Source organism: Oncorhynchus clarkii, chromosome 2, assembly GCF_045791955.1.
Source record: "Oncorhynchus clarkii lewisi isolate Uvic-CL-2024 chromosome 2, UVic_Ocla_1.0, whole genome shotgun sequence".
Lineage (NCBI taxonomy): Eukaryota > Metazoa > Chordata > Actinopteri > Salmoniformes > Salmonidae > Oncorhynchus > Oncorhynchus clarkii.
In genome coordinates, this window is record NC_092148.1 from 2357904 (window position 1) to 2385861 (window position 27958).

The 27958-nt window shown below is 46.9% G+C and overlaps 1 protein-coding gene and 1 pseudogene across 1 annotated transcript; both read right to left on the minus strand.

The window, feature by feature from the left end:
• Nucleotides 1-60: 60 nt before the first annotated feature.
• Nucleotides 61-4638, minus strand: LOC139418948 (single-strand DNA endonuclease ASTE1 pseudogene; annotated as a pseudogene).
• A 12736-nt stretch (nt 4639-17374) lies between these two features.
• Nucleotides 17375-25542, minus strand: LOC139378761 (single-strand DNA endonuclease ASTE1-like). Its single transcript, XM_071121243.1, has 5 exons — nt 24792-25542; nt 19329-19849; nt 18347-18560; nt 18062-18227; nt 17375-17927 (listed from the first exon to the last, which is right to left on the minus strand). The coding sequence occupies exons 1-5, from the start codon at nt 25540-25542 to the stop codon at nt 17792-17794; spliced, it is 1788 nt and encodes a 595-aa protein (XP_070977344.1). The 3' UTR covers nt 17375-17791.
• Between the last annotated feature and the right edge of the window lie 2416 nt (nt 25543-27958).

The following is a 27958-nucleotide window of genomic DNA, read 5'->3' on the forward strand; positions in this document are numbered from 1 at the left end:
TCTACATACCTGATATACTGTATACTATATCACATGTCGACATACCTGATATACTGTATACTATATCACATGTCTACATACCTGATCCAGTGTGTCCAGCTGCAGCTGTTGTGCAGCACTGGGCAGGATGGCTGTAACCATGCTGCTGGTCAGGTTTGTTTCTTCCCTGTCATACTCCTCCACTTCCCTCCCCTCACCCAGCAGCAGCCCGTAGAATGCCTGCCGTATGGGCCGAGAGGTGATGTTCCCACTGGGTAAGCTGTGATCTTCCACTTGGATACCCTGTATCACTGGCCTATGCTGCAGAATGTATATCATGTAGGGGGGAAGTGTCCCCTTCGTCAACGGCAGCAGAGTCCAGTCTGGAAGGACACTCAGATGGTCTGGGAGAAGGCCGGCATCAGGAGCCTCGCCATCATTGAAGAAACGCTCCAGGCAACCGGGTTGAATCTGGTATGTTTCTATGCCCCGAGAGAGGGCCTGGAGGGCAGCATCCATGTTGTTTTCCCCATGACAAATGAGGAGGTGCACATTGTCCAAGGCCTCCTGCTTCTCCTGGAAACTGGCCAGCCATTTCAGCAACTTGTTGAAAAAGACAACCCCTTCCCAAGCACAAAAAAACAACACACATATATATATATATATATATATAAAATATTGCAGGCATTGAATATACCTTTGAGCATCAATTACACCAGTTATTAATTACACTTTGGATGGTGTATCAATACACCCAGTTACTACAAAGATACGGGTATCCTTCCTAACTCAGTTGCCAGAGAGGAAGGAAACTGCTCAGGGATTTCACCTTGAGGTCAATGGTGACGTTAATGGCTGAGATAGGAGAAAACTGAGGATCAACAACATTGTAGTTATTCCACAATACTAACCTAATTGACAGAGTGAAAATAAGGAAGCCTGTACAGCAGGGATCTCCAACCTTTTCTAGCATGACAGCTACATAAAGAAAAATGAATTTCACGAGCTACTCATTTTTTTAATAGCTTTCAAATCGTCAAATTCTTCTCCTCTCCTCAACCCTGCAACTCTTCCCCTGTTCCTTGTACAAGATATGTGTTTTCTGGCAATATATAATAGTCAAATAACAACTCTAAGGGGGCCCTATAAAATGTTATTTTGAATTATTCCAAATTCTGTTTTTTTACTCTCAATATTACAATTATTCAGAGAGAAACAATGGAAATTGATGTTCTGAGTCCATGTCAATGCTTAAATCACATCAACAGAAAAATGTAGAGGTCTGAAAAAAAATGCTAACAAATGTAAAAAAAATCTGTAATTCCCCTTTAATTGTACATCTAGCAGGAGAGGAATGTATTAGTTTAGCAATGTTTCTGCTGTTAGGCCTACTGCTGCAGCACATCATGGCAGAGACTGCTAAACAATGGCCTCCTAATTTATGCAAATAATCATGATATCCAAAACCGTTCAACAGTTTGGGGTCACTTAGAAATGTCCTTGTTTTTGAAAGAAAAACATCAAATTGATCAGAAATACAGTGTAGAAATTGTTAATGTTGTAAATGACTATTGGAGCTGGAAACGGTTGATTTGTTATGGAATATCTACATAGGCTACAGAGGCCCATTATCAGCAACCATCACTCCTGTGTTCCAGTGGCACGTTGTGTTAGCTAATTCAAGTTCATCATTTTAAAAGGCTAATTGATCATTAGAAAACCCTTTCGCCATTATGTTAGAAGAGTTGAAAACTGTTGTACTGATTAAAGAAATAATAAAACTGTCTTTCTTTAGACTAGTTGAGTATCTGGAGCATCAGCATTTGTGGGTTCGATTACAGGCTCAAAATGGCCAGAAACTTGTCAGCCTATTCTTGTTCTGAGAAATTAAGACTATTCCATGCGAGAAATTGCCAAGAAACTGAAGATCTCGTACAACGCTGTGTACTACTCCCTTCACAGAACAGCGCAAACTGGCTCTAACCAGAATAGAAATGTTTAAATTCATGGTCAGACAACACAAAGAGAGAATGGTACATAAAAAAGGAATTACGTTCCATTGACGTGCGCTTAACTTGGGTCTTAATCGGCCCTCATTAGGAGGAATGTATTATATAAAACGTTTTCTATTCCATCTGACTTGGAAATGAAACAGACAAGCTGCTGCACATAATTTGTAAAAACTGTCTGGGTTGTTTGTTCTCTGGATCTGGAACCCAAACTGGTTGGGTTGTTTGTTCTCTGGATCTGGAACCCAAACTGGTTGGGTTGTTTGTTCTCTGGATCTGGAACCCAAACTGTCTGGGTTGGTTGTTCTCTGGATCTGGAACCCAAACTGGTTGGGTTGTTTGTTCTCTGGATCTGGAACCCAAACTGGTTGGGTTGTTTGTTCTCTGGATCTGGAACCCAAACTGTCTGGGTTGGTTGTTCTCTGGATCTGGAACCCAAACTGGTTGGGTTGTTTGTTCTCTGGATCTGGATCCCAAACTGTCTGGGTTGGTTGTTCTCTGGATCTGGAACCCAAACTGGTTGGGTTGTTTGTTCTCTGGATCTGGATCCCAAACTGTCTGGGTTGTTTGTTCTCTGGATCTGGAACCCAAACTGGTTGGGTTGTTTGTTCTCTGGATCTGGATCCCAAACTGTCTGGGTTGGTTGTTCTCTGGATCTGGAACCCAAACTGGTTGGGTTGTTTGTTCTCTGGATCTGGATCCCAAACTGTCTGGGTTGGTTGTTCTCTGGATCTGGAACCCAAACTGGTTGGGTTGTTTGTTCTCTGGATCTGGATCCCAAACTGTCTGGGTTGTTTGTTCTCTGGATCTGGAACCCAAACTGGTTGGGTTGTTTGTTCTCTGGATCTGGATCCCAAACTGTCTGGGTTGGTTGTTCTCTGGATCTGGAACCCAAACTGGTTGGGTTGTTTGTTCTCTGGATCTGGATCCCAAACTGTCTGGGTTGGTTGGTGTCTGGATCTGGAACCCAAACTGGTTGGGTTGTTTGTTCTCTGGATCTGGATCCCAAACTGGCTGGGTTGTTTGTTCTCTGGATCTGGATCCCAAACTGGCTGGGTTGGTTGGTGTCTGGATCTGGATCTGGATCCCAAACTGGCTGGGTTGGTTGGTGTCTGGATCTGGATCTGGATCCCAAACTGGCTGGGTTGGTTGGTGTCTGGATCTGGAACCAAAACTAGTTGGGTTGGTTGGTATGGGCAGGTATAAGCTACGGACAATGAACACAATCGAATTTTATCAATGGAAATTTGAATGCACAGAAATACCGTCACAAGATTCCGAGGCCCAATGTCGTGCCATTCATCTGCCCCCATCACCTCATGTTACTGGTTGGTAGGTGATCAAATACTTATGTCATGCAATAAAATGCAAATTAATTACTTAAAAATCATACAGAGTGATTTTCTGGATTTTTGTTTTAGATTCCGTCTCTCACAGTTGAAGTGTACCTACGATAAAAAATTACAGACCTCTACATGCTTTGTAAGTAGGAAAACCTGCAACATCGGCAGTGTTTCAAATAGTTGTTCTCCCCACTGTATATATATCAATATTTGTTAACTAGGCAGGTCAGTTCAGAACTAATTCCTATTTACAATGACGGCCTAGGAACAGTGGGTTAACTGTGTTGTTAAGGGGCAGAACGACAGATTTTTTTCACCTTGTCAGCTCGGGAATTCGATCTAGCAAGCTTTTGGTTACTGACCCAACGCTCTAACCACTAGGCTACCTGCCGTCCCTACACTCTAACCACTAGACGACCTGCCGCCCCTACACTCTAACCACTAGGCTACCTGCCGTCCCTACACTCTAACCACTAGACGACCTGCCGCCCCAAATGCATCTGTAGTAGTTATGTTTACTTCGGTATACGCGTAAAATGTTCAAACTTACCGCGCTTCCAATTGGGTTCCATCGACAAGCTGTCTTCAAACTTGATGGGAAAGCCCATCTTATCCAAGTTGACATAGTCGTTTCCTGTGATGGCACCAAAGACTGGGAGAAGCTGTCTGTTGATGTTGACTTGTCTGCAGAAGCTTGTTGTGGTGTACCGCTTGCAGGGGATGTAATTTTGAGGACTCCAGCGTTGCACTGACGCGTTCTGCCACTGAAAATGGGACATGGGAAGAAATCCTGCCTGGATGTCAAAAATATAAAAGTCACTGTCATTGGACAGGACCGGACACTTCCACTTTTGAGCCAGTGAGGCTATTTCTTGGTCTGCCTCAGAAAGGGCCTGTGCGAACGGCACATTCAAGCTGGAGAGAACCTGTTTAAAGACTTGTCTGGCAAGGGTTGGTATTAACCAGGCCCCTCGAAGCCCCTTGGACCACTTGTTGGCTGTGTCGATCTTTGATTCAGCTCGTTTTCTGACAGTTTCAAACTTTTTGTCGGTGTGGTCGGAGCCTCCGTCTATAATCACATACGGTTCAATGCTACAATCTCTCAGCGCCTTAAAGAACTTGCAGACCTGGTCCTCAAATACATCATAATCCCCTCCATGCTGCTGATCCACACATGAGGTCAAATAAAGAGAGTGGTAGATATTACAACCATCTATGACTACCTTGCTGTTTCTGAAATGATCATTTGTTAAAATCTCTCCATGATCACCTATAAATTTGGCCAAACCCTTGATACCCATGATGAGATCCTTCTAGGATATGATGTCTCTCGAAGTGAAGAGGTTCAGTCACAGGACTATTTATAGGATCATTACAAAGGAAGGGTTTACATTTCGTTAAGTTTCCCTTTCAATACGTCATCTCCCTAATCTCTGTATGGACACTTGCTGAGCAGGTCTAGACTAGTTTATGGGAAATCCTATATGAAAATAATACAGTCAGAAATGGGTTACAACTGTGGTGGTGGTGTGGGCTACCATGGTGGTGGTGTGGGCTACCATGGTGGTGGTGTGGGCTACCATGGTAGTGGTGTGGGCTACCGTGGTGGTGGTGGTGTGGGCTACCGTGGTGGTGGTGTGGGCTACCATGGTGGTGGTGGTGTGGGCTACCGTGGTGGTGGTGTGGACTACCATGGCGGTGGTGGTGTGGGCTACCATGGTGGTGGTGGTGTGGGCTACCATGGTGGTGGTGGTGTGGGCTACCATGGTGGTGGTGGTGTGGGCTACTGTGGTGGTGGTGTGGGCTACTGTGGTGGTGGTGTGGGCTAACATGGTGGTGGTGGTGTGGGCTACCATGGTGGTGGTGGTGTGGGCTACCATGGTGGTGGTGGTGTGGGCTACCATGGTGGTGGTGGTGTGGGCTACCATGGTGGTGGTGGTGTGGGCTACCATGGTGGTGGTTGTGTGGGCTACCGTCGTGGTGGTGTGGACTACCATGGTGGTGGTGTGGACTACCATTATGGTGGTGGTGTGGGCTACTGTGGTGGTGGTGTGGACTACCATGGCGGTGGTGGTGTGGGCTACCTTGGTGGTGGTGGTGTGGGCTACCATGGTGGTGGTGGTGGTGTGGGCTACCATGGTGGTGGTGTGGGCTACCATGGTGGTGGTAGTGTGGGCTAACATGGTGGTGGTGTGGGCTACCGTGGTGGTGATGTGGGCTACCATGGTGGTGTGGGCTACCATGGTGGTGGTGTGGGCTACCGTGGTGGTGATGTGGGCTACCATGGTGGTGGTGATGTGGGCTACCATGGTGGTGATGTGGGCTACCATGGTGGTGGTGTGGGCTACCATGGTGGTGATGTGGGCTACCATGGTTGTGATGTGGGCTACCATGGTGGTGATGTGGGCTACCATGGTGGTGATGTGGGCTACCATGGTGGTGATGTGGGCTACCATGATGGTGGTGTGGGCTACCATGGTGGTGATGTGGGCTACCATGGTGGTTGTGTGAGCTACCGTGGTGGTGATGTGGGCTACCATGGTGGTGGTGATGTGGGCTACCATGGTGGTGGTGTGGGCTCCCATGGTGGTGGTGATGTGGGCTACCATGGTGGTGATGTGGGCTACCATGGTGGTGGTGTGGGCTACCGTGGTGGTGATGTGGGCTACCATGGTGGTGATGTGGGCTACCATGGTGGTGATGTGGGCTACCATGGTGGTGATGTGGGCTACCATGATGGTGGTGTGGGCTACCATGATGGTGGTGTGGGCTACCATGGTGGTGATGTGGGCTACCATGGTGGTGGTGTGGGCTACCATGGTGGTGATGTGGGCTACTAGTTAAATTGCAGGAAGACATGGAGTAACAGGTCTAAGGTTTAAACGTGTATTCAGTTCAAATACAAGAGGGGAGTTCCGGTTTAGCAGGTGAATGGAGAAGAAGCTCGTGGACGAAGCTCCTACGTATTAGTTAATTTTGCCAAATATGAACTTTGCAGTTACATTTGGGCACGCTTTTCATCCAAAATTTGAGGTGGGTGGACTGAGGTAGGGCGGAGAGGTAGGGAAGGGACTAGGGGGGGTTGGGTGGGTGTGTTGAATGGAGGGGGGGGATATGGTCAAATCCTTAATGTACATTATGTAAAACTTTTATAAAAATATGTGGACATGGAGTGAAGAGTTTCAGTCACATGACTATCTACATCATCATCATTACAATGGATAGTTTTCTCTTTTGTTAAGTTTCCTTTTCCCGAAAACCTAACAGGCAAACGCCCTGGATGAGGGATGTAAAATACAAACAGTGGTCATCAAACATGATCACTTAGACACTGTCAGGTAACTGACTTACCTGGTCTAGTTTTCTGTTCTATTGTATTTGGACATGAAACCTCCATGACAGATTAACTGCTGCATACTGTTTGTATAAACTGGTTGGGTGGGTTGGCAAAGGCTTGTATTTAGTTTAGATTAACGGTGGTGGTGTGGGCTACCGTGGTGATGGTGGTGTGGGCTACTATGGTGGTGGTGGTGAGGGCTACCGTGGTGGTGGTGGTGTGGGCTACTATGGTGATGGTGGTGTGGGCTACTATGGTGGTGGTGGTGAGGGCTACCGTGGTGGTGGTGGTGTGGGCTACCGTGGTGGTGGTGGTGAGGGCTACCGTGGTGGTGGTGGTGAGGGCTACCGTGGTGGTGGTGGTGAGGGCTACCATGGTGGTGGTGGTGAGGGCTACCATGGTGGTGGTGGTGAGGGCTACCATGGTGGTGGTGGTGTTGGTGGAAGTGGTGTGGGATACCATGGTGGTATAGGCTACCATGGTGGTTGTGGTGGTGTGGCGTAGTGGTGGTGGTGGTGTGGAATACCATGGTGGTGGTGGTGTTTGCTACCATGGTGGTGGTGTGGGCTACCATGGTTGTGTGGGCTACCATGGTGGTGGTGTTGGTGGTGGTGGAAGTGGTGTGGGCTACCGTGGTGGTATGGGCTACCATGGTGGTGGTCGTGGTGGTACAGGCTACCGTAGTGGTGGTTTTGGTTGTGTAGGCTACTATGGTTGTGGTGGTGGTGTGGGCTACCATGGTGGTGGTGGTGGGGTGGGCATCCATGGTGGCGGTGGTGGTGGTGTTGGTGTGGGCTACCATGGTGGTGGTGGTGTTGTTGTGGGCTACCATGGTGGAGGTGGTGGTGGTGTTGGTGTGGGCTACCATGGTGGTATTGGTGGTGTGGGCTACCATGGTGGTGATGTGGGCTACCATGGTGGTGGTGTGGGCTACCATGGCGGTGATGTGGGCTACCATGGTGGTGGTGTGGGCTACCATGGTGGTGATGTGGGCTACTAGTTAAATTGCAGGAAGACATGGAGTAACAGGTCTAAGGTTTAAACGTGTATTCAGTTCAAATACAAGAGGGGAGTTCCGGTTTAGCAGGTGAATGGAGAAGAAGCTCGTGGACGAAGCTCCTACGTATTAGTTAATTTTGCCAAATATGAACTTTGCAGTTACAAATGAGCACCCTTTTCATCCAAAATTTGAGGTGGGTGGACTGAGGTAGGGCGGAGAGGTAGGGAAGGGACTAGGGGGGGTTGGGTGGGTGTGTTGAATGGAGGGGGGGGATATGGTCAAATCCTTAATGTACATTATGTAAAACTTTTATAAAAATATGTGGACATGGAGTGAAGAGTTTACGTCACATGACTATCTACATCATCATCATTACAATGGATAGTTTTCTCTTTTGTTAAGTTTCCTTTTCCCGAAAACCTAACAGGCAAACGCCCTGGATGAGGGATGTAAAATGCAAACAGTGGTCATCAAACATGATCACTTAGACACTGTCAGGTAACTGACTTACCTGGTCTAGTTTTCTGTTCTATTGTATTTGGACATGAAACCTCCATGACAGATTAACTGCTGCATACTGTTTGTATAAACTGGTTGGGTGGGTTGGCAAAGGCTTGTATTTAGTTTAGAGTAACGGTGGTGGTGTGGGCTACCGTGGTGATGGTGGTGAGGGCTACCATGGTGGTGGTGGTGAGGGCTACCATGGGGGTGGTGTTGTGGGCTACCATGGTGGTGGTGGTGTTGGTGGAAGCGGTGTGGGATACCATGGTGGTATAGGCTACCATGGTGGTTGTGGTGGTGTGGGCTACCGTGGTGGTGGTGGTGAGGGCTACCGTGGTGGTGGTGGTGAGGGCTACCATGGTGGTGGTGGTGAGGGCTACCATGGTGGTGGTGGTGAGGGCTACCATGGTGGTGGTGGTGTTGGTGGAAGCGGTGTGGGATACCATGGTGGTATAGGCTACCATGGTGGTTGTGGTGGTGTGGCGTAGTGGTGGTGGTGGTGTGGAATACCATGGTGGTGGTGGTGTTTGCTACCATGGTGGTGGTGGTGGTGTGGGCTACCATGATTGTGTGGGCTACCATGGTGGTGGTGTTGGTGGTGGTGGAAGTGGTGTGGGCTACCGTGGTGGTATGGGCTACCATGGTGGTGGTCGTGGTGGTACAGGCTACCGTAGTGGTGGTTTTGGTTGTGTAGGCTACTATGGTTGTGGTGGTGGTGTGGGCTACCATGGTGGTGGTGGTGGGGTGGGCATCCATGGTGGCGGTGGTGGTGGTTTTGGTGTGGGCTACCATGGTGGTGGTGGTGTTGTTGTGGGCTACCATGGTGGAGGTGGTGGTGGTGTTGGTGTGGGCTACCATGGTGGTATTGGTGGTGTGGGCTACCATGGTGGTGATGTGGGCTACCATGGTGGTGGTGTGGGCTACCATGGTGGTGGTGTGGGCTACCATGGTGGTGATGTGGGCTACTAGTTAAATTGCAGGAAGACATGGAGTAACAGGTCTAAGGTTTAAACGTGTATTCAGTTCAAATACAAGAGGGGAGTTCCGGTTTAGCAGGTGAATGGAGAAGAAGCTCGTGGACGAAGCTCCTACGTATTAGTTAATTTTGCCAAATATGAACTTTGCAGTTACATTTGGGCACGCTTTTCATCCAAAATTTGAGGTGGGTGGACTGAGGTAGGGCGGAGAGGTAGGGAAGGGACTAGGGGGGGTTGGGTGGGTGTGTTGAATGGAGGGGGGGGATATGGTCAAATCCTTAATGTACATTATGTAAAACTTTTATAAAAATATGTGGACATGGAGTGAAGAGTTTCAGTCACATGACTATCTACATCATCATCATTACAATGGATAGTTTTCTCTTTTGTTAAGTTTCCTTTTCCAGAAAACCTAACAGGCAAACGCACTGGATGAGGGATGTAAAATGCAAACAGTGGTCATCAAACATGATCACTTAGACACTGTCAGGTAACTGACTTACCTGGTCTAGTTTTCTGTTCTATTGTATTTGGACATGAAACCTCCATGACAGATTAACTGCTGCATACTGTTTGTATAAACTGGTTGGGTGGGTTGGCAAAGGCTTGTATTTAGTTTAGATTAACGGTGGTGGTGTGGGCTACAGTGGTGGTGGTGGTGTGGGCTACTATGGTGGTGGTGGTGAGGGCTACCGTGGTGGTGGTGGTGGTGTGGGCTACAGTGGTGGTGGTGGTGAGGGCTACCATGGTGGTGGTGGTGAGGGCTACCATGGTGGTGGTGGTGAGGGCTACCATGGGGGTGGTGTTGTGGGCTACTATGGTGGTGGTGGTGAGGGCTACCGTGGTGGTGGTGGTGTGGGCTACTATGGTGGTGGTGGTGGTGGTGTGGGCTACAGTGGTGGTGGTGGTGAGGGCTACTGTGGTGGTGGTGGTGAGGGCTACTGTGGTGGAGGTGGTGTGGGCTACTATGGTGGTGGTGGTGAGGGCTACCATGGTGGTGGTGTTGTGGGCTACCATGGTGGAGGTGGTGTGGGCTACCATGGTGGAGGTGGTGTGGGCTACTATGGTGGTGGTGGTGGTGGTGTTGGCTACCATGGTTGTGTGGGCTACCATGGTGGTGGTGGTGTTGGTGGAAGTGGTGTGGGATACCATGGTGGTATAGGCCACCATGGTGGTTGTGGTGGTGTGGGCTACCATGGTGGTGGTGGTGAGGGCTACCATGGTGGTGGTGTTGTGGGCTACCATGGTGGAGGTGGTGTGGGCTACCATGGTGGTGGTGGTGAGGGCTACCATGGTGGTGGTGTTGTGGGCTACCATGGTGGAGGTGGTGTGGGCTACCATGGTGGTGGTGGTGTGGGATACCATCGTGGTGGTGGTGGTGTGGGCTACCATGGTGGTGGTGGTGTGGGCTACCATGGTGGTGATGGTGTGGGCTACCATGGTGGTTGTGGTGGTGTGGCGTAGTGGTGGTGGTGGTGTGGGCTACTATGGTGGTGGTGGTGAGGGCTACCGTGGTGGTGGTGGTGTGGGCTACTATGGTGGTGGTGGTGGTGGTGTGGGCTACCCTGGTGGTGATGGTGAGGGCTACTGTGGTGGTGGTGGTGAGGGCTACTGTGGTGGAGGTGGTGTGGGCTACTATGGTGGTGGTGGTGAGGGCTACCATGGTGGTGGTGGTGTGGGCTACCATGGTGGTGGTGGTGGTGGTGAGGGCTACTGTGGTGGTGGTGGTGAGGGCTACTGTGGTGGTGGTGGTGAGGGCTACCATGGTGGTGGTGTTGTGGGCTACCATGGTGGAGGTGGTGTGGGCTACCATGGTGGAGGTGGTGTGGGCTACTATGGTGGTGGTGGTGGTGGTGTTGGCTACCATGGTTGTGTGGGCTACCATGGTGGTGGTGGTGTTGGTGGAAGTGGTGTGGGCTACTATGGTGGTGGTGGTGAGGGCTACCATGGTGGTGGTGGTGAGGGCTACCATGGTGGTGGTGGTGAGGGCTACCATGGTGGTGGTGGTGTTGGTGGAAGCGGTGTGGGATACCATGGTGGTATAGGCTACCATGGTGGTTGTGGTGGTGTGGCGTAGTGGTGGTGGTGGTGTGGAATACCATGGTGGTGGTGGTGTTTGCTACCATGGTGTTGGTGGTGGTGTGGGCTACCATGATTGTGTGGGCTACCATGGTGGTGGTGTTGGTGGTGGTGGAAGTGGTGTGGGCTACCGTGGTGGTATGGGCTACCATGGTGGTGGTCGTGGTGGTACAGGCTACCGTAGTGGTGGTTTTGGTTGTGTAGGCTACTATGGTTGTGGTGGTGGTGTGGGCTACCATGGTGGTGGTGGTGGGGTGGGCATCCATGGTGGCGGTGGTGGTGGTTTTGGTGTGGGCTACCATGGTGGTGGTGGTGTTGTTGTGGGCTACCATGGTGGAGGTGGTGGTGGTGTTGGTGTGGGCTACCATGGTGGTATTGGTGGTGTGGGCTACCATGGTGGTGATGTGGGCTACCATGGTGGTGGTGTGGGCTACCATGGTGGTGGTGTGGGCTACCATGGTGGTGATGTGGGCTACTAGTTAAATTGCAGGAAGACATGGAGTAACAGGTCTAAGGTTTAAACGTGTATTCAGTTCAAATACAAGAGGGGAGTTCCGGTTTAGCAGGTGAATGGAGAAGAAGCTCGTGGACGAAGCTCCTACGTATTAGTTAATTTTGCCAAATATGAACTTTGCAGTTACATTTGGGCACGCTTTTCATCCAAAATTTGAGGTGGGTGGACTGAGGTAGGGCGGAGAGGTAGGGAAGGGACTAGGGGGGGTTGGGTGGGTGTGTTGAATGGAGGGGGGGGATATGGTCAAATCCTTAATGTACATTATGTAAAACTTTTATAAAAATATGTGGACATGGAGTGAAGAGTTTCAGTCACATGACTATCTACATCATCATCATTACAATGGATAGTTTTCTCTTTTTAACTGTTAAGTTTCCTTTTTTAGTTTAGATTAACCCGAAAACCTAACAGGCAAACGCACTGGATGAGGGATGTAAAATGCAAACAGTGGTCATCAAACATGATCACTTAGACACTGTCCGCTACCGTGGTGGTGGTGGTGTTGTGGGCTACCATGGTGGAGGTGGTGTGGGCTACCATGGTGGAGGTGGATTTGGGCTACCATGGTGGTGGTGGTGTGGGATACCATGGTGGTTGTAGTGGTGTGGGCTACCATGGTGGTGGTGGTGAGGGCTACCATGGTGGTGGTGTTGTGGGCTACCATGGTGGAGGTGGTGTGGGCTACCATGGTGGTGGTGGTGTGGGATACCATGGTGGTGGTGGTGGTGTGGGCTACCATGGTGGTGGTGGTGTGGGCTACCATGGTGGTGGTGGTGTGGTGGTGCTACCATGGTGGTTGGTGGTGGTGTGGGTGGTGTGGGCTACCATGGTGGTTGTGGTGGTGTGGCGTAGTGGTGGTGGTGTTTGCGGTAGTCCTTTAGGCGTGTTTCCTCCATGTTCTTGGGCACAGGAACGATGGTGGTCTGCTTGAAACATGTTGGTATTACAGACTCGGTCAGGGACAGGTTAAAAATGTCAGTGAAGACACTTGCCAGTTGGTCTGCGCATGCTCTGAGTACACGTCCATCCTGGTAATCCCCGCAGCCTTGTGAATGTTGACCTGTTTAAAGGCTACGGAGGGCATGCACTTTCAATGCAATATACCAAAACAAAATAAACTATGCATGAGATTTTATTGTATTCAGAGGACATTGCAGTAGGATTCTATTGTATTGACAGGCACTCTACACAGACAGTTGCACAATAACCAATTAGAGCTGTAGCATCACTATACGCAAATAGACCATTGCTATATATGGACCGGGGCCATTGACTTTGAACTGGACTGTGTTTACAGCATGAGTTGTTGTGAGTAAATGCTCTTGTTTTGAGATCAAAGTGAGAGCTACATTTGTACCTATTTTTTGTAAATGAGTTATAGCTAATTTCTAGTCAGCAATAGGGGAGTGGTTGCTTCCCACAAGAACACAAAACGTGTGCATTTCGTGTGCAAGTTAATAAGTAAGACGCTTTTTTTCTGTCTTAAAAGGAACATGTTGTATATTAAGACAGGCTTGAATGAGCTAAGTGACCAATAGACAGAGAGTATCATAATGTGCTTGATTCTCTGTAATAAATGTACAAGGAATAATAATACATTTTATTTTGTAAAGTGGTTTTCTTGCATCAAACAACAACATTTTCAGTCACCTTGTCTGTAGGACAAGTGGACAAACAGGTTCATCTCAACTCAACATTATTGATCAACGAGCCACAGTACTTGGCCACTGTTTTAACTTTAACTTAAAGCGGGTACAGCCTCAGTGTTCACTGTAAACATGCACCAGAAGTTTCACAGAATTTTCACAACATACAAATTTGCGCTCTGCAGACCTGAAAATTGCTGACTGCCGAAAATAATTAGAGGGATCATTGACTACCACTACTACTACTACTACGAATCCACCATAATACATCTACTTCAGGACCAGCAAGCATTTCATTTAGGACATTTATTTTTCTAGTCATTAAAACATGTACATCAAATATTTCATAACAATTTGCTGAAATAACGGAACATTAACAATATATGGGATTTATGTATCACTTTCTCAAAGACTCAAAGCCGCTTTTTGACAGCAATTAAATATAAAACAAATAAAACCTGGTCAAACGTATAACTTTTATTTTTCGATTTTATCCTTTATAAAATGTATCTTTTAATGTATATTTTATAAACGTATTTTATAGTTAATGATAAAAACAAAGTTTATGACAGTTGTTAAAATAAACAAATTGGGCACATTTGGGCAGTCTTGACACAAAACTTTGAACAGAAATGCAATGGTTCATTGGATCAGTCTAAAACTTTGCACATACACTGCTGCCATCTACTGGCCAAAATCTAAATTGCAGCTGGGATGGAATAATACATTATGGCCTTTCTCTTGCATTTCAAAGGTGATGGTACAAAAGAAATACAAAATTAACGTTGGTTTTTTTCTTTGTATTATCTTTTACCTGATCTATTGTGTTATATTCTCCTACATTAATTTAACATTTCCACAAACATCAAAGTGTTTCCTTTCAAATGGTACCAAGAATATCTATATCCTTGCTTCAGGGCCTGAGCTACAGGCAGTTAGATTTGGGTATGTCATTTTAGGAGAAAATTGAAAAAAGGGGCAGATCCTTATTTAAGGTACTGTCAAAACTAAAATACCACCTATGCAGGATTTAACAATTGAACTCTCCCCTGTCTACTGACCTAGTACACAGCAAGGGACTGTTCCTCAAACTCAACGGTAAGGGCCTTGCAGTAAAGCGGGATATCCCCAAAGTCGAGTGCCTCCCTCACCCTGAACCAATAAACCTGGTGCCTTTTCAGGATCGTCCGGGCCAGAGTTTCAACCTCAGCACACTGAATGGGCTGCCCGCCCCTGGGTTGGCTTAGTCCAGACACGCCCCTCTTATAACTCCTACCAATGCACTCAGTACCTATAGTTGGGTCTCAGGCTCCTTTATACCAGCAACTCAGGTTCCCGATAGACTAACTAACCAGATGCTAAAATTACCCCCCCCCCCCTCCCCCCCTTGGGTTGTGCCGTGGCGGAGATCTTTGTGGGCTATACTCGGCCTTGTCTCAGGATGGTAAGTTGGTGGTTGAAGATATCCCTCTAGTGGTGTGGGGGCTGTGCTTTGGCAAAGTGGGTGGGGTTATATCCTTCCTGTTTGGCCCTGTCCGGGGGTGTCATCGGATGGGGCCACAGTGTCTCCTGACTCCTCCTGTCTCAGCCTCCAGTATTTATGCTGCAGTAGTTTATGTGTCGGGGGGCTAGGGTCAGTTTGTTATATCTGGAGTACTTCTCCTGTCTTTTCCGGTGTCCTGTGTGAATTTAAGTGTGCTCTCTCTAATTCTCTCTTTCTCTCTTTCTTTCTCTCTCTCGGGGGACCTGAGCTCTAGGACCATGCCTCAGGACTACCTGGCATGATGACTCCTTGCTGTCCCCAGTCCACCTGGTCGTGCTGCTGCTGCTCCAGTTTCAACTGTTTTGCCTGTGATTATTATTATTTGACCATGCTGGTCATTTATTAACATTTGAACATCTTGGCCATGTTCTGTTATAATATCCACCCGGCACAGCCAGAAGTGGACTGGCCACCCCACATAGCCTGGTTCCTCTCTAGGTTTCTTCCTAGGTTTTGGCCTTTCTAGGGAGTTTTTCCTAGCCACCGTGCTTCTACACCTGCAATGTTTGCTGTTTGGGGTTTTAGGCTGGGTTTCTGTACAGCACTTTGAGATATCAGCTGATGTACGAAGGGCTATATAAATACATTTGATTTGATTTGATCAAGTCTATTTCAGAAACCTAGAGAAAAGCACTGGTATGACTCATTAATGACACGGGGTTTCAGAACAATAAAGCAAGTTTATTCAAAGTTCCAGAAACAGCCATAAAAAAAAATCCCAGATCAATCAACCAATCACAAATCAATATCACAAATCAACCAATCACAAATCAATATCACAAATCAACCAATCAATAAATCAATATCACAAATCAACCAATTACAAATCAATATCACAAATCAACCAATCACAAATCAATATCACAAATCAACCAATCACAAATCAATATCACAAATCAACCAATCACAAATCAATATCACAAATCAACCAATCACAAATCAATATCACAAATCAATGATAAGATCAAATCAACCATGAATTAACTTTATAGATGCCTCCAGTGCCCTTTAACTAAACCATTAGTGGGATGTGCCAATAAAATGTTATTTGTCGATCACAATTTTATCAGAAGGACAATATTTAATGACAATAATAACAAGAAAAACCTTCTACAATTTATAAACGGCTCTTTGTCTCCCCCTCAAGATGATCAGTCCCTCAGTTGGTGTCTAAAAAAACTCTGTAACAGCTACATTAACACACTTCTGTCAATGAGGTCACCTTAACGATTCCTCCGAAAATGTTACTTTAAACCAAGTAGAATAAAAACCTTAAAATATCTCAAGCTAAAAAGCGAAAGCAAAAAGTCTTGTCCCAGCAGTCGACAGGTTCTCCCAGCTCAAAGAGAGTCCGTTCTACCATCAGTCTTCCTGTCTGCTAACTCATTGTGGCTAACTCCTGCTCCAATGATGCATTAACACCTAATGCGGCATTTGCTCATGAGGTGCATTTTCAGCACCAACTAACCCCCCACCTCCTGCCTGGCTGTTCTGTCCTGTGGATTTACAATTCAAGCTAGAAACCTACATTACTGCACTACTTTAATCCTCCTTTCATATTTCACAATGTTTTCAACTTTCAATATTTAACCCTTAATGATCATTTCAATAAACTTCAGTCCCAATTAATTTCTTCTCTTTTTTTCTTATTTTACTTAAATAAATGTAAATTCTCTTATCGATGTTCATTCTTCTTTATGCTCTGTGTGTGAATGAAAGTGAAACTACTTCATGAGTTTGTGTGTGTGTGTGTGTGTGTGTATGCAAGTGGGGCCTTCCTACCCAGGCCTTCTGTCACTAAAATGTCACAGAAAACTGGGTCCCTAGTGGTCCCTATATAGTGGTCCCTATATAGTGGTTCCAATATAGTGGTCCCTATATAGTGGTTCCTATATAGTGGTCCCTATATAGTGGTCCCTATATAGTGGTCCCTATATAGTGGTCCCTATATAGTGGTCCCTATATAGTGGTCCCTATATAGTGGTCCCTATATCTATAACTCAGAAGTTGTATGTATAGTGGTTCATATATCTACAACTCAACAGTTGTATAGTGGTCTGTATATAGTGGTTCCATATAGTGGTCCCTATATAGTGGTTCCTATATAGTGGTCCCTATATAGTGGTCTGTATATAGTGGTCCCTATATCTATAACTCAGAAGTTGTATGTATAGTGGTTCATATATCTATAACTCAGCAGTTGTATAGTGGTCTGTATATAGTGGTCTGTATATAGTGGTCTGTATATAGTGGTCTGTACATAGTGGTCTGTATATAGTGGTCCCTATATAGTGGTCTGTATATAGTGGTCTGTATATAGTGGTCCCTATATAGTGGTCTGTATATAGTGGTTCCATATAGTGGTCCCTATATAGTGGTTCCTATATAGTGGTCCCTATATAGTGGTCTGTATATAGTGGTCTGTATATAGTGGTCTGTATATAGTGGTCTGTATATAGTGGTCCCTATATAGTGGTCCCTATATCTATAACTCAGCAGTTGTATAGTGGTCTGTATATAGTGGTCTGTATATAGTGGTCCTATATAGTGGTCCCTATATCTACAACTCAACAGTTGTATAGTGGTCCCTATATAGTGGTCCCTATATCTATAACTCAGCAGTTGTATAGTGGTCTGTATATAGTGGTCTGTATATAGTGGTCTGTATATAGTGGTCTGTATATAGTGGTCCCGATATTTACAACTTGACAGAGCTTTGTTAAATCTTTCCTTCCTCTTGCAGTGGGACATTTGGACTTCAGTACAACCTCCTCCGGCACCATCATCATCATCAACATCCTCTTCTTCCTGCAGCACCAGAATCTGTGGAGGGTCCGTCAGGTTGTCCAGTGGTCTCAGCTTCCTAGGAGTTGAGTATGGCTTCCAGCATGGCTCTGTACAGCTGCACAGAGGAAGGGTCTTCCATCAGGAGAGAATCCGGGGTCACCCCCTGTCTCAGTTGGCCCACAAGCTGGTGCACCAGAGTTCCCTTGTACAGCCTAGACTCCAACAGGGAAACAACAGAGGGTTGAATTAGCTGTGTTGCTGCTGGGCTAGAAAACAATGTAAAGGAATACCACTGGTCTACTCTAGAGGTTAGAGGTTAGGGTTGTTTTAGGAAGTGACACCTTACCAGGCACACGGAGGTTCAGGTAGAGGGAGACACAGCAGTTGGTTCAGGTCAAGGCCATCCCTCATGCAACGATTCCATTGGCTAAAGACGTGGGCCACACCCAGGTCTGAACTCATAGCACGTCTCTGAATCAGCCCTCTCATCCTCTCCAACACTGGTCCCTCCTCTATAAACCCTGATACACAAGAAGGGGAGGAGTCATTGGCTGCACTTCACGTACTTTATTTATAAATTCCAAGTTGTGTGTGGCTGTGTGTGTGTTTTCATTCATGCTCTGGTCCATACCTCTCTGGCTCTTCCTCTGTCTGCAGAGCTCTCCGAACACAAGTCCTAGTAGCAGGGCCTGCAGGAGAGGAAGGTCTGGTCGGGGATGGGCGTGCCTCAGCCAGTAGTAGGTAACAGCCACAGGAAGTCCCAGGTGAGGTGGGAGACCATTCAAAGTGGACTGGGACACACCAACGGTCTCCAAAAACACCTCAAGCCGCACTAAATGTGGAGCCTAAGAAACAGAACAAGAGAATGAGAATCAATTTCAGAATCAACAGCAGCATGTTTATATTATACTGTATACTACATCACGTCTACATACCTGATATACTGTATACTACATCACGTCTACATACCTGATATACTGTATACTACATCACGTCTACATACCTGATATACTGTATACTACATCACGTCTACATACCTGATATACTGTATACTACATCACGTCTACATACCTGATATACTGTATACTACATCACGTCTACATACCTGATATACTGTATACTATATCACATCTACATACCTGATATACTGTATACTACATCACGTCTACATACCTGATATACTGTATACTACATCACGTATACATACCTGATATACTGTATACTACATCACGTCTACATGTCTACATACCTGATATACTGTATACTACATCATCACATACCTGTATACATACCTGATATACTGTATACTACATCATCACATGTCTACATACCTGATATACTGTATACTATATCACATGTCTACATACCTGATATACTGTATACTATATCACATGTATACATACCTGATATACTGTATACTATATCACGTCTACATACCTGATATACTGTATACTATATCACATGTATACATACCTGATATACTGTATACTATATCACGTCTACATACCTGATATACTGTATACTATATCACACGTCTACATACCTGATATACTGTATACTATATCACGTCTACATACCTGATATACTGTATACTATATCACATGTCGACATACCTGATCCAGTGTGTCCAGCTGCAGCTGTTGTGCAGCACTGGGCAGGATGGCATTAACCTTGCTGCTGGTCAGGTTTGTTTCTTCCCTGTCATACTCCTCTACTTCCCTCCCTTCACCCAGCAGCAGCCCGTAGAATGCCTGCCGTATGGGCCGAGAGGTGATGTTCCCACTGGGTAAGCTGTGATCTTCCACTTGGATACCCTGTATCACTGGCCTACGCTGCAGAATGTATATCATGTAGGGGGGAAGTGTCCCGTTCGTCAACGGCAGCAGAGTCCAGTCTGGAAGGACACTCAGATGGTCTGGGAGAAGGCCGGCATCAGGCGCCTCGCCATCATTGAAGAAACACTCCAGGCTTTCGGGTTGAATCTGGTATGTTTCTATGCCCCGAGAGAGGGCCTGGAGGGCAGCATCCATGTTGTTTTCCCCATGACCAATGAGGAGGTGCACATTGTCCAAGGCCTCCTGCTTCTCCTGGAAACTGGCCAGCCATTTCAGCAACTTGTTGAAAAAGACAACCCCTTCCCAAGCACAAAAAAAAAAAACATATACAGTTAAAGTCGTAAGTATACGTACATTTTAGCCAAATACATTTAAACTCACTTTTTCACAATTCCTGACATTTTTTCCTTGTAAAAAGGACTGTCTTTGGTCAGTTAGGATCACCACTTTATTTTAAGAATGTGAAATGTCAGAATATTTATTTATTTCAGCTTTTATTTCTTTCATCACATTCCCAGTGGGTCAGAAGTTTACATAAACTCAATTAGTATTTGATAGCATTGCCTGTAAATTGTTTAACTTCGGTCAAATGTTTACAGAAAACGTTTGACCTCTGTCATTGCCAACAAAGGGTATATAACAAAGTATTGAGATTAACTTTTGTTATTGACCAAGTACTTATTTTCCACCATAATTTGCAAATAAATTCATAAAAAATCCTACAATGTGATTTTCTGGATTTTTTTTTCTCATTTTGTCTGTCATAGTTGAAGTGTACCTATGATGAACATTACAGGCCTCTGTCATCTTTTTCAGTGGGAGAACTTGCACAATTGGTGGCTGACTAAATACTTTTTTGCCCCACTGTACATACATACATACAAAACCCTAGTAGATATACAGGAGTAAAAACACACATACCCACCCTCGTAACACCCTGACCTGACCAAAATAATGAAGAAAACAAAGATAACTAAGGTCAGGGCGTGACAGATATATACATTTAATGTCTACTTTATTATATACTGTTTTATTTAAGTATATTAAATGTATTTTAAATTATCTAATTTGGGACACTTAATTAGTACTTACGCAAATGATTAATATATTAAATAAAGAGCAAAACAAATATTCTTTGAATACACTTTAGGTCTGTTATATGATTCTGTAGTATTTAAGTATACTTCAGTATACATATAATATATTAGTATATACTTTTTTCTTGGGTTGCTTCGAGATTGGGTTGCTTTGGAGAGTAGTCTTCCCACCTGATGGGAAAGCCCATCTTATCCAAGTTGACATAGTCGTTTCCTGCGATGGCGGCGAAGACTGGGAGAAGCCGTCTGTTGATGTTGAAGTGACTGCAGAAGCTTGTTGTGGTGTACCGCTTGCAGAGGATGTCATTTTGAGGACTCCCGCCTTGCACTGACGCTTTCATCCCACTTCAAACGGGACATGGGCAGTCACATGAAAGTCACTGTCATTGGACAGAACCGGACATTTTCACCTTTGAGCCAGTGAGGCTATTTCTTGGTCTGCCTCACAGATGCTGTACGAACGGAACCTTTAAGCTGGAGAGGGCCTGTTTGAAGACTTGTTTGACGAGGGTTGATATTTAGACTTCCCCCTTGACGCCCCCATGGACAAGTTGTTGGCTGTGTTGATCTTTGATTGAATTCGTTGGTGGAGAGTTTCAAACTTTTTGTCAGAGCCTTCATCTATAATCACATAAGGGTCAATGTCGCAATCTCTCAGAGCCTTAAAAGCATCAAGATCCCCTCCATGCTTCTGATCCAAACTTGAGTTAAAATAAAGCAAGTGGTAGAGATTACTGCCATCTATGATCAGCTTGGCGTTTCAGAAGTGATCATCTTTAAAAAAATAAAAAATAAACGTTTCATTTTCATCTATAAACCCGAGATGAGCTCCGTCTGGGATGTGATGTCTTTACAATTTAAGAGTTTCAGTCACAGGACTATTTATAGGATCATTACAATGGATGAGTTTTCATTTCGTTAACTTTTCCCTTTCGATACATCATATGTCCCTCGTGATCTCTTTATGGTCACTTCACCTGATGCTGAGTAGATCTGGGGTAGGCTGTCATTGTAAACAAGAATTTGTTCTTAAATGACTTGCCTAGTTTATCTATATATATATATACCACATTTGGTGCTGATTGGTCCAGCGGTTCTGTAGAAGAATGCATTTTAAACTAGTAAACATCATTGAAAATGTTTCAAAATACATCAAAAAGCATGTAATATTGCATGATCAGTTTGTTGCTGAGATCTGATATTTGGCAAGCGTGGTAAACAGTACAGAAGCACTAACCCTACATGTCATGTTGATATCATTTTCAGTTCATCTAAAACAATTGTTGTGTGTATTTACAATCTCCTTCTCCAAACAGATGAATCATTTACCTAGCTCTTATCAATAGCTCTTATCAATAGCTCTTATCAATAGCTCTTATCAATAGCTCTTATCAATAGCTCTTATCAATTTTGAACGTACAGTGCAAAGAATGTTATTTCTATCAGAACAAATAAAGTAGATACATTTTTCCACTTGGAACAGGCAGGTTCACTCAACCTTATTCATGGTTTCCTTGCACTTAAAAGTGGGAGAATTATGATAGATTTAAGTCAAGGTCAGAATATGTCATGGCTGTAGACACACATTTCCGCCAAAACGTTAATTTCTTTGATCTCCACAACAAATGAATAGCGGGTGTTATAGCATAATATTGTCATGTTTAAATTCAAGGTCAAAATACACAAAAAGAGAGAATGGTACATGAAAAAAGGAATTATGTTCCATTGAAGCGCGCTTAACTTGGTCTTAATCGGCCCTCATAGGAGGAATGTTTTATATAAAATGTTTTCTATTCCATCTGACTTGGAAATGAAACCTCGTAACAGACAAGCTGCTGCACACAATTGGTAAAAACTTGTTGGGTTGGTTGGTGTCTGGATCTGGAACCCAAAAGTGTCTGGGTTGGTTGGTGTCTGGATCTGGAACCCAAAACTGTCTGGGTTGGTTGGTGTCTGGATCTGGAACCCAAAACTGTCTGGGTTGGTTGGTGTCTGGATCTGGAACCCAAAACTGTCTGGGTTGATTGGTGTCTGGATCTGGATCCCAAAACTGGCAGGGTTGGTTGGTGTCTGGATCTGGATCCCAAACTGTCTGGGTTGGTTGGTGTCTGGATCTGGAACCCAAAACTGGCTGGGTTGGTTGGTGTCTGGATCTGGAACCTGGGTTGGTTGGTGTCAAACTGGCTGGGTTGGTTGGTGTCTGGATCTGGATCCCAAAACTGGCTGGGTTGGTTGGTGTCTGGATCTGGAACCCAAAACTGTCTGGGTTGGTTGGTGTCTGGATCTGGAACCCAAAACTGGCTGGGTTGGTTGGTGTCTGGATCTGGATCCCAAAACTGTCTGGGTTGGTTGGTGTCTGGATCTGGATCCCAAACTGGCTGGGTTGGTTGGTGTCTGGATCTGGAACCCAAACTGGCTGGGTTGGTTGGTGTCTGGATCCCAAAACTGTCTGGGTTGGTTGGTGTCTGGATCTGGAACCCAAAACTGGCTGGGTTGGTTGGTGTCTGGATCTGGAACCCAAAACTGGCTGGGTTGGTTGGTGTCTGGATCTGGATCCCAAAACTGTCTGGGTTGGTTGGTGTCTGGATCTGGAACCCAAACTGGCTGGGTTGGTTGGTGTCTGGATCTGGAACCCAAACTGGCTGGGTTGGTTGGTGTCTGGATCTGGATCCCAAAACTGTCTGGGTTGGTTGGTGTCTGGATCTGGAACCCAAACTGGCTGGGTTGGTTGGCAAATGACTGGAACCCAAACTGGCTGGGTTGGTTGGCAAATGACTGTATGTACACTGAACAAAAATATAAAAGCAACATGCAACAATTGAAAGGTTTTTCTTTTTTTAAAGTTCATATAACAAAATTAGTCAATTTAAATGAGTTCATTAGGCCCTAATTTATGGATTTCACATGACTGGGAATACAGATATGCATCTGTTGGTCACAGAAACCTTCACAAAAACGTAGAGGAGTGGATCAGAAAACCAGTCAGTATCTGGTGTGACAAACCATTTGCCTCATCCAGCGTGACACATCTCCTTCACATAGAGTTGATCAAGCTGTTGATTGTGGCCTGTGGAATGTTGTCCAACTCCTCTCCAGTGGCTCTGTGAAGTTGCTGGATATTGGCGGGAACTGGAACACGATGTCATACTCGTCGACCCAGAGCATTCCTAACATTCTCAATGGGTGACATGTCTGGTGAGTATGCAGGCCGTGGAAGAACTGGGACATTTTCAGCTTCCAGGAATTGTGTAACAGATCCTTGAGACATGGGGCTGTGCATTATCATGCTGAAACATGAGGTGATGGGGGCAGATGAATGGCATGACAATGGGCCTCAGGATCTCGTGACGTTATCTCTGTGCATTAAACTTTCCATTGATAAATAGCAATTGTGTTCATTGTCCGTAGCTTGTACCTAACCATACTATAACCCCACCGCCACCATGGGGCACTCTGTTCACAACGTTGACATCAGCAAACCTTTCGCCCACGCAACGCCATGCCATACACATTGTCTGCCAGTTACCCAGAACAGTTGAAACCAGGATTCAGTCACAGCGTGCCAGTGGCCATCGAAGGTGAGCATTTGCCCACTGAAGTCAGTTACGTCGCCGAACAGCAGTCAGTTCAAGACCCTGGTGAGGACGACGAGCACGCAGATGAGCTCCCCTGAGAGGGTTTCTGACAGTTTCTACAGAAGTTCAGCAGCAAACCAACATTTTTATCAGCTGTCCGGGTGGTTTGTCTCAGATCATCCCGCAAGTGAAGAAGCCAAATGTGGAGGACCTTGGCTGGCGTTCACAAGTAGTATGCGGTTGTGAGGCCAATTGGACGTACTGACAAATTCTCTAAAACGACGCTGGAATCGGCTTATGGTAGAGAAATTAACATTCAATTATCTGGCAACAGCTCTGGTGGGCATTCCTGTAGTCAGCATGCCAATTGTACGCTCCATCAAAACTTGAGACATCTGTGGCATTGTGTTTTGTTGTTCCCCGCACAAGGTGCACCTGTGTAATGACCGTGTTTGCCTTTCACGCCAGCTACCTGGGTTTGCTTGTGTGCCCCGCCATTCGCTAGAGTATTATATGCATCTGTAGCGATTATGTAAACTTCAGTAAAGACTTAATTTATTAAAACTTACCGCGCTTCCAATTGGATTCCATCGACAAGCTGTCTTCAAACTTGATGGGAAAGCCCATCTCATCCAAGTTGACATAGTCGTTTCCTGCGATGGCAGCGAAGACTGGGAGAAGCTGTCTGTTGATGTTGACTTGTCTGCAGAAGCTTGTTGTGGTGTACCGCTTGCAGGGGATGTAATTTTGAGGACTCCAGCCTTGCACTGACGCGTTCTGCCACTGAAAATGGGACATGGGAAGAAATCCAGCCTGGATGGCAAAAATATAAAAGTCACTGTCATTGGACAGGACCGGACACTTCCACTTTTGAGCCAAGGAGGCTATTTCTTGGTCTGCTTCAAAGATGCAATGCGCGAATGGCACCTTCAGGCTGGAGAGGACCTGTTTGAAGACTTGTTTGATGAAGACTGGCAGTAAACCTCTCTCCCGAAGCCCCATGGACAAGTTGTTGGCTTGGTTGATCCTTGATTGAGCTCGTTGTCGGAGAGTTTCAAACTTTTTATCGGAAAAGTCAGAGCCTCCGTCTATAATCACATAAGGTTCAATGCCACAATCTCTCAGAGCCTTAAAGAACTTGCAGACCTGGTCCTCAAATACATCATAATCCCCTCCATGCTGCTGATCCACACACAAGGTCAAATAAAGAGAGTGGTAGATATTACAACCATCTATGACTACCTTGCTGTTTCTGAAGCGATAATCTGTTAAAATCTCTCCATGATCACCTATAAAGCTGGTTAAACCCAAGACACCCATGATGTGATCTATCTAGGATGTGATGTCTTTCAAAGTGAAGAGTTTCAGTCACAGGACTATTTATAGGATCATTACAATGGATGAGTTTCCTTTTAGTTAAGTTTCCCTTTCAATACGTCATATGTCCCTCATGATCTCTTTATGGTCACTTCACCTGATGCTGAGTAGATCTTTATGGTCACTTCACCTGATGCTGAGTAGATCTTTATGGTCACTTCACCTGCTGCTGAGTAGATCTTTATGGTCACTTCACCTGATGCTGAGTAGATCTTTATGGTCACTTCACCTGCTGCTGAGTAGATCTTTATGGTCACTTCACCTGCTGCTGAGTAGATCTTTATGGTCACTTCACCTGCTGCTGAGTAGATCTTTGTGTGTGGTGTGTCTTTGGTGTGGGCTACCGTGGTGGTGGTGGTGGTGTGGGCTACCACGGTGGTGGTGGTGGTGGTGGTGGTGTGGGCTGCCATGGTGGTGGTGGTGGTGGTGTGGTTTACCATGGTGGTGGTGGTGGTGGTGGTGGTGGTGGTGTGGGCTGCCATGGTGGTGGTGGTGGAGTGGGCTGCCATGGTGGTGGTGGTGGAGTGGGCTGCCATGGTGGTAGTGGTGGTGTGGGCTGCCATGGTGGTGGTGGTGGTGGTGGTGGAGTGGGCTGCCATGGTGGTGGTGGTGGAGTGGGCTGCCATGGTGATGGTGGTGGTGTGGGCTACTATGGTGGTGGTTGTGTGGGCTACCATGGTGGTGATGGTGGTGTGGGCTACCGTGGTGGTGGTGGTGGTGGTGGTGTGGGCTGCCATGGTGGTGGTGGTGGTGGTGGAGTGGGCTGCCATGGTGGTGGTGGTGGAGTGGGCTGCCATGGTGGTGGTGGTGGTGTGGGCTGCCATGGTGGTGGTGGTGGTGGTGTGGGCTACTATGGTGGTGGTGGTGTGGGCTACCATTGTAGTGGTGGTGGTGTGGGCTACCGTGGTGGTGGTTGTGGTGTGGGCTACAATGGTGGTGGTGGTGTGGGCTACCATGGTGGTGGTGGTGTGGGCTAACGTATTGGTGGATGTGTGGGCTACCGTGGTGGTGGTGTGGGCTACAATGGTGGTGGTGGTGTGGGCTACCATGATGGTGGTGGTGTGGGCTACCATGTTGGTGGAGGTGGTGTGGGCTACCGTGGTGGTGGTGGTGGTGGTGGTGGAGTGGGCTGCCATGGTGGTGGTGGTGGAGTGGGCTGCCATGGTGATGGTGGTGGTGTGGGCTACTATGGTGGTGGTTGTGTGGGCTACCATGGTGGTGATGGTGGTGTGGGCTACCGTGGTGGTGGTGGTGGTGGTGGTGTGGGCTGCCATGGTGGTGGTGGTGGTGGTGGAGTGGGCTGCCATGGTGGTGGTGGTGGAGTGGGCTGCCATGGTGGTGGTGGTGGTGTGGGCTGCCATGGTGGTGGTGGTGGTGGTGTGGGCTACTATGGTGGTGGTGGTGTGGGCTACCATTGTAGTGGTGGTGGTGTGGGCTACCATGGTGGTGGTGGTGGTGTGGGCTACCGTGGTGGTGGTGGTGGTGTGGGCTACCGTGGTGGTGGTTGTGGTGTGGGCTACAATGGTGGTGGTGGTGTGGGCTACCGTGGTGGTGGTGTGGGCTACCATGGTGGTGGTGGTGTGGGCTGGTGTGGGATGTGTGGGCTACCGTGGTGGTGGTGTGGGCTACAATGGTGGTGGTGGTGTGGGCTACCATGATGGTGGTGGTGTGGGCTACCATGTTGGTGGAGGTGGTGTGGGCTACCGTGGTGGTGGTGTTGGCTACCATGGTGGTGGTGGTGTGGGCTAACGTATTGGTGGATGTGCTGGCTACCGTGGTGGTGGTGTGGGCTACCGTGGTGGTGGAGGTGGTGTGGGCTACCCTGGTGGTGGTGGTGAAGGCTACTGTGATGGTGGTGGTGGTGTGGGCTACCATGGTGGTGGAGGTGGTGTGGCTTACCATGGTGGTGGAGGTGCTGTGGGCTACCACGGTGGTGGTGTGGACAACCATGGTGGTGGTGTGGAATACCATGGTGGTGATGGTGTGGGCTACCGTGGTGGGGGAGGTGGTGTGGGCTACCGTGGTGGTGGTGGTGATGTGGGCTACCGTGGTGGTGGTGGTGGTGGTGTGGGCTACTGTGGTGGTGGAGGTTGTGTGGGCTACCATGGTGGTGGTGTGGGCTACCGTGGTGGTGGAGGTGTGGGATATTCTGTGGTGGTGGTGGTGTGGAATACCATGGTGGTGGTGGTGTGGGCTACCGTGGTGAGGGAGGTGTGGGCTACCATGGTGGTGGTGTGGGCTACCGTGGTGGTGGAGGTGTGGGATATTCTGTGGTGGTGGTGGTGTGGGCTACCGTGGTGGTGGAGGTGTGGGATATTCTGTGGTGGTGGTGGTGTGGGCTACCGTGGTGGTGGTGGTG